This window comes from Rutilus rutilus (genome assembly GCF_951802725.1).
Source record: "Rutilus rutilus genome assembly, chromosome: 5".
In the NCBI taxonomy this organism is placed as follows: domain Eukaryota; kingdom Metazoa; phylum Chordata; class Actinopteri; order Cypriniformes; family Leuciscidae; genus Rutilus; species Rutilus rutilus.
In genome coordinates this window covers 28,256,082-28,262,303 of record NC_140213.1, presented here as the reverse complement: position 1 = coordinate 28,262,303, position 6,222 = coordinate 28,256,082, and the positions used below count along the sequence as shown (strand labels likewise).

Sequence of the window (6,222 nt, the reverse complement as noted above, 5' to 3'; positions counted from 1 at the left end):
ATATCAGCACGGAAAATTTTCTCCATAAGGTAGGCTATATTATGCCTCTTTGTTTACAGCTGATGTGGGGGCGTTTCACAGACTGAAATGGTTCTCAGAATTTGCGTTTGAATAGCACGCGCTCTCCAGGGCGTGGTCAAATTACTTTTGAATGGCTCGTAATGAGCTCGACTGGAGTCGCTCTCTTTTTATACAGATTACAGAAGCTGATAATATTTGTTTTTTATATAAATGACTTCATTTAAAAGCTGCGATCTCAAGCTTTATGCCCGTGGGTCTGTTTGCCTGTTTGACTGAATTTTCGTGGAGTTATAGATCATTTTCGAACGCGTTTCAAATGGGAGTTTACTGACAGAGAGAAGGCAGAAATAGCATCATGTTAGTTTTTCTTTATTTGTCAAAAAGCAAAACACTTTATTTTTATTGTGAGTATACAGAAAAAAAATAGAAACTGAACAGGATCGATTGATGTATTACACGAAAATGAAAGATCAAAATTAACAGAGCATTTTGTGTTTATTTTTCATTGCTAAAAAAAAAAACGAGCAAAACGCGCGGGCGCGTTTTTGGTCCCCAGAGGGTTAAACCTGGATATGTCTCACCAGGACATGTCTCACCAGCGACCTCCGACTTGTCACAATCCTGGCATGCGTCGGGAACAGGAACGCCTTGACACCTTTCAGAATTGGACTCTTGCTACAGTAACTCCAGCCGAGCTTGCCAAAAGTGGTTTCTACTACCTTGGCCAGGGCGACAAAGTGGCTTGCTTCAGTTGTGGAGGCCAGCTTAGCAACTGGGAACCGGGAGATCGGGCAGTATCAGAGCACCAGAGGCATTACCCCAACTGCCGCTTCGTTCGAGGTGACCGTGCAGATAATGTACCTTTATCTGGTGGCGGCCTTTCCAATGGATCTAACTCGGCAATGCAACAGTGTGAAGAAAGGTTGCTCACATTTGTCAACTGGCCCTCAAGAATAACTGTTCGACCAGACCAATTGGCTAAGGCTGGTTTTTACTATGTTGGTCGTAATGATGACGTGAAGTGCTTTTGTTGCGATGGTGGACTCAGATGTTGGGAGTCTGGTGATGATCCATGGGTAGAACATGCTAAGTGGTTTCCAAGATGTGAATACCTGTTGCAAGAAAAGGGCCAAGAGTTTGTTCATCAGATTCAAGCAAGATTTCCAAGACTATTTGAACAGCTATTGACTAATGGAGACAGCAACTCGAGAGAATTTGTGAGAGAACAAGAGAACAATCCTGTGGTGGAGCAAACCGTTCAAAGCAAAATCCTCGCAAGTGGAGAAAATTACGAAACCGTTCAAGAGTTGGTGTCTGATTTACTAAGTGCAGAAGATGAGAAGAGAGAGGAGGAGCGAGAAAGTAAGTTTCTTACTTTTCTTAAGAAACATCATCTTGCCATGTCACAGCACCTAAAAAGTGTGCAGAGCTTAATGGACCATCTTCTAGAGGAGAACGTCATCTCACAGAAAGAGTATGGCATTATTCGTAACTGCACTACAGTCAAGCAGCAGACAGGGCAGCTCATTGAGTTAGTCCTGTCGAAAGGAAATGCAGCAGCAGAGGTCTTCCGCAACTGGATCAAGAAGAATGATGTCTGCCTGCTGAGAGAACTGATGGCCCAGACAAATGAAGCTGCATCACCGAGTCAAGATCTTTCAGACTTGCCTATGGAGGAACAGTTAAGAAGACTTCAAGAGGAGCGCACATGCAAAGTTTGCATGGATAAGGAAGTGAACATTGTCTTCATCCCCTGTGGTCACCTAGTTGTGTGCAAAGAATGCGCGCCTTCTCTGAGCAAGTGCCCCATATGTAGAGGCTTGGTCAAAGGCGCTGTCCGTACTTTCCTATCATAAAGTTTTCCTATCATTTGGATTTGCAAATTTACATTTAACTTGATGAATAAAAACAATGATACAACAAGTCATGCCGCCAGAGAGAAGTTTATTATTTTCACTCAATCCAGTTACAAAATCTGATTAAACATTACACGTTTAAAACATATGCATGAGTGAATTGTTCACCATAAGTTCTGTAACAAACATTTAGAAAGTAGTTAGGATGTATTTCATTTTGCGCATGCTTTAAGTTAATTTGACCAACTATTAAGATGTTAAAGTCCATAGACCTTTAGCGCATTGTTAAAATTAAAATCAATATCGCATTAAACGCATCATTACCGAATTCAGAGGTGTTTAATAACTTCAATAGTTATCAAGCACCAGCTGATTTAAGTTTTTCTTCAAACAAAAGTAATTTTCTGATAAATCATCGTACACCTACATGTTTTGTTGTATGCACAGATTTTGTTGGTCGCTTATAGAAAGATGCGTCCTTGTTTCGCGGTATTTTTAAAAACATAGAACCAGAGAACCTTGTGCGGGATTCTATATCCGCATAAAGGTTAAAATATAAAATATACATTTTAGCGCTATTTAAAAACTAGGACGGTATAATAATATAATGTAAATGTCTCACGTGAAGATGATGGTTTAAACCATCATTTTATCACATCAAGCCAATTCATGCGAATACTGTCGTATATGAACAAAGAGAAGACCTAGAGTTCACTAACATTACAGCTAACTGTAGGAAACAGATATCCGGGGGAAAGTGTAAAGAAAACGCCATACAAAACATTACAATCACACCCGGCAATACGATAAGTGTTACGCTAGTGATGTTAAAAAATTTGCAAACAATTTCATGCAAACATGAAATGCAAACAAAATCTTTTAAACAAAGTCTTGTTTCAGAGTCGGTATGCTCCGGTGAAAACTATGTGACTTGTGTGAACTTTGATGAGGCCGATAACAATAGCGCTGTTAAACGGTTCAATAACAATGTTAAATCAACAAGAATCCAACTCTAATGCAACTGAGCTTGTTTCACATATAACTGTTGATTGTTAGATATAATAGTTAGATGATTTATCTAACCATTGAAATTTACGATATGTTAAAACATTTCGGCATTTATCATGCCGAATAAAAAGAAGATCATAAAAAGAAGAACAATTAAGACATAAAACACAACGTCTGTATTCTGGATTGGGCCTAAAAGGCTGATGCATAAAACTCAAAGTATTGGTGTGGACAGAATAAAAAAATGAATCAACCCTCCTTTCACGTAAAAATACCACGTATCAACTGTAATTCTTTAGCTTAACTGTTGTTTTGTCACACACAAAATAACTGTGTAATAACAAAATAAGTGTAAAGTTAGACAAGTTTGAAGTGTAATATTCACCTTTCACGTCGATGTTTCGTATAGACATAGCAGAAAGATGTTCTAAAAGAAATATGATTTGTTTAGTCTTAAACTGTTACGATGGGACAGATGCAAGAGGCGTGCGGATCCATGTGCAAAGCTTTTAATCAGCGAGATGCGTTCAAAACAGGCAGAGAGTAGTACAAAACCAGGCAGATGATCAGGACAGGCAGCAAACACTCAGAGTCGAAGGACAAAGCAGAGGTATCAGAGGCAGGCAGCAGACAGGGAGATATCCAAAACAGACAGGTCACAAAACGGACGGGCAGGCAGACACAGAAATGAACACTCAGTAAAGTTCACAATAGTTAACCAATACTCAGCAACCAGTGAGCTCATGTATCAGTAATTTATAGTCCCTGATATTGACTACAGGTGTGGAAATAATCAATGAAGCAATGAAGTATGGGAAATGTAGTCCAAAGTAACCTGTAACTGTGTGTGCAGTGAAAAAGTCTTAATCGTGAACAGGTGACCTCTAGTGGTGATAGGATGGAAACAGCAGGCATAGAATGTGTCACAGAGCCCCCCTCCTAGGAGCGGCTTCCAGACGCTCCTAAAACAATATAATCCAGGTGGGAGGTGGAGCGGAGGCGGATCCGGGGGTGGGGGGGAGGGCCAAGGCGGAGCAGGCTGGGGAGGCGACCAGGGCGGAGCAGGCTGGGGAGGCGACCAGGGCGGAGCAGGCTGGGGAGGCGACCAGGGCGGAGCAGGCTGGGGAGGCGACCAGGGCGGAGCAGGCTGGTGAGGCGACCAGGGCGGAGGCGACCAGGGCGGAGCAGGCTGCGGAGGCGACCCCTCGGGCAGAGCAGGCGGCTTGGGCGGTACTTTGGTCCACCAGAGCTCGTCAGCAGACCACCACGGAGGCCCAGATGGATCAGGAACCCATGGCAAAGACTGAAACCTAAGAAAAACTGGGAAATAAAACATAGACAGTGTATTCACAGCCCGTCGGGTCGAGGCCGGAAATACAACGGGTTCAATCAGAATCTCTGTGGAACTGTCTGAATCAGCATAAAGCTCAAAATCAGGTTCATGAATGGAAACTAGGCAAATAGGCAGTTCAGAAAATTCAGGGATAGACACGGAATAGTCAGGCAATTCATTTGTGGCCACTTTAGTCATGACAAGGCTACTAGAGCCGTCAGGAAATTCTTCCATAGTGTCTTGGGTCATGACAGGGCTAACAGGGCAAAGACAAAGTTCCTTTATGATCTCTGTGGTCGGATCAGGACTGAGCGAGAGTTCACAAATAGTCTCCTCGGTCGGTTTAGAACAGGGCGAGAGTTCATTGACAGGAAGATGATCACATGAATATTCAGGACTGGCTTCTACAATTGGGTCAGAACAGGGCCAAAGTCCATAATTGTCCTTTCTGGCTAGTTCAGGACGGTACCATAATTCATTGTTGGTCTGCTTGGCTGGTTCTGAACAAGATGGTAGTTGAAAGATTGCCTCCGTAGCCAGGTCAACACAGGAGGAAAGTTCATTAACGGCCTCTGAGACAATTTCAGGGCAGGAAAACAAGGGTTCAGAGATGATCTTCATGGCTGGTTTAGGACAAGGCAAGAGTTCATAATCGGCCTCCCTGGCCAATTCAAAACTGGACCAAAGTTCATCCCTAAACGTAATCACCGCGCCAGGAGCTGAAATGAGTGCCACCACCTCTGGATATTCAGCGGTGGTGTACGTGGCCCAGACACACCATAAAGCGAGCCCCATTACGGGTAGAACGGCCGACGGGATAACCTCGGGAGTAGAAGGGCTAGAATGAGTTGGTTTGGGAATCCCAGCTGTGCGTACTGACACCAGTGGTGGATCCTCCACGCTGGATGCAAACTTCGGACGATGGATAAATGTTTCCCTCCCCAAAATGTTCTTGGGGAAATAGGTGAAGACTGACTCAGGGTTGAAGGCAGTCAGCGGCAAAGATGGGTCCGGACTGGATAAGACCAGCGGCGAAGGCAGCTCAGGGCTGGACAGAACCAGCGGCGAAGAGGGCTCTGAGCTGGGCAGGACCAGCGGCGAAGAGGGCTCTGAGCTGGGCAGGACCAGCGGCGAAGAGGGCTCTGAGCTGGGCAGGACCAGCGGCGAAGAGGGCTCTGAGCTGGGCAGGACCAGCGGCGAAGAGGGCTCTGAGCTGGGCAGGACCAGCGGCGAAGAGGGCTCTGAGCTGGGCAGGACCAGCGGCGAAGAGGGCTCTGAGCTGGGCAGGACCAGCGGCGAAGAGGGCTCTGAGCTGGGCAGGACCAGCGGCGAAGAGGGCTCTGAGCTGGGCAGGACCAGCGGCGAAGAGGGCTCTGAGCTGGGCAGGACCAGCGGCGAAGAGGGCTCTGAGCTGGGCAGGACCAGCGGCGAAGAGGGCTCTGAGCTGGGCAGGACCAGCGGCGAAGAGGGCTCTGAGCTGGGCAGGACCAGCGGCGAAGAGGGCTCTGAGCTGGGCAGGACCAGCGGCGAAGAGGGCTCTGAGCTGGGCAGGACCAGCGGCGAAGAGGGCTCTGAGCTGGGCAGGACCAGCGGCGAAGAGGGCTCTGAGCTGGGCAGGACCAGCGGCGAAGAGGGCTCTGAGCTGGGCAGGACCAGCGGCGAAGAGGGCTCTGAGCTGGGCAGGACCAGCGGCGAAGAGGGCTCTGAGCTGGGCAGGACCAGCGGCGAAGAGGGCTCTGAGCTGGGCAGGACCAGCGGCGAAGAGGGCTCTGAGCTGGGCAGGACCAGCGGCGAAGAGGGCTCTGAGCTGGGCAGGACCAGCGGCGAAGAGGGCTCTGAGCTGGGCAGGACCAGCGGCGAAGAGGGCTCTGAGCTGGGCAGGACCAGCGGTGAAGAAGGCTCTGTGAACTCTGGCTCGAGGGAAACGACACTCACAGACTCTGGCTCAACTGGGCAGACGACTGGCTCTGTAAGATCTGTTGAGATGTAACAGGGCTCTGGTGC

The 6,222-nt window shown here is 47.2% G+C and overlaps 1 protein-coding gene across 1 annotated transcript; it reads left to right on the top strand.

The window, feature by feature from the left end:
* Positions 1-593: 593 nt before the first annotated feature.
* On the top strand, positions 594-1,877 carry LOC311291117 (putative inhibitor of apoptosis; the record flags this gene model as incomplete). Its single annotated transcript, XM_084409990.1, has 1 exon — positions 594-1,877. The coding sequence occupies one exon, from the start codon at positions 594-596 to the stop codon at positions 1,875-1,877; it is 1,284 nt and encodes a 427-aa protein (XP_084266116.1).
* Between the last annotated feature and the right edge of the window lie 4,345 nt (positions 1,878-6,222).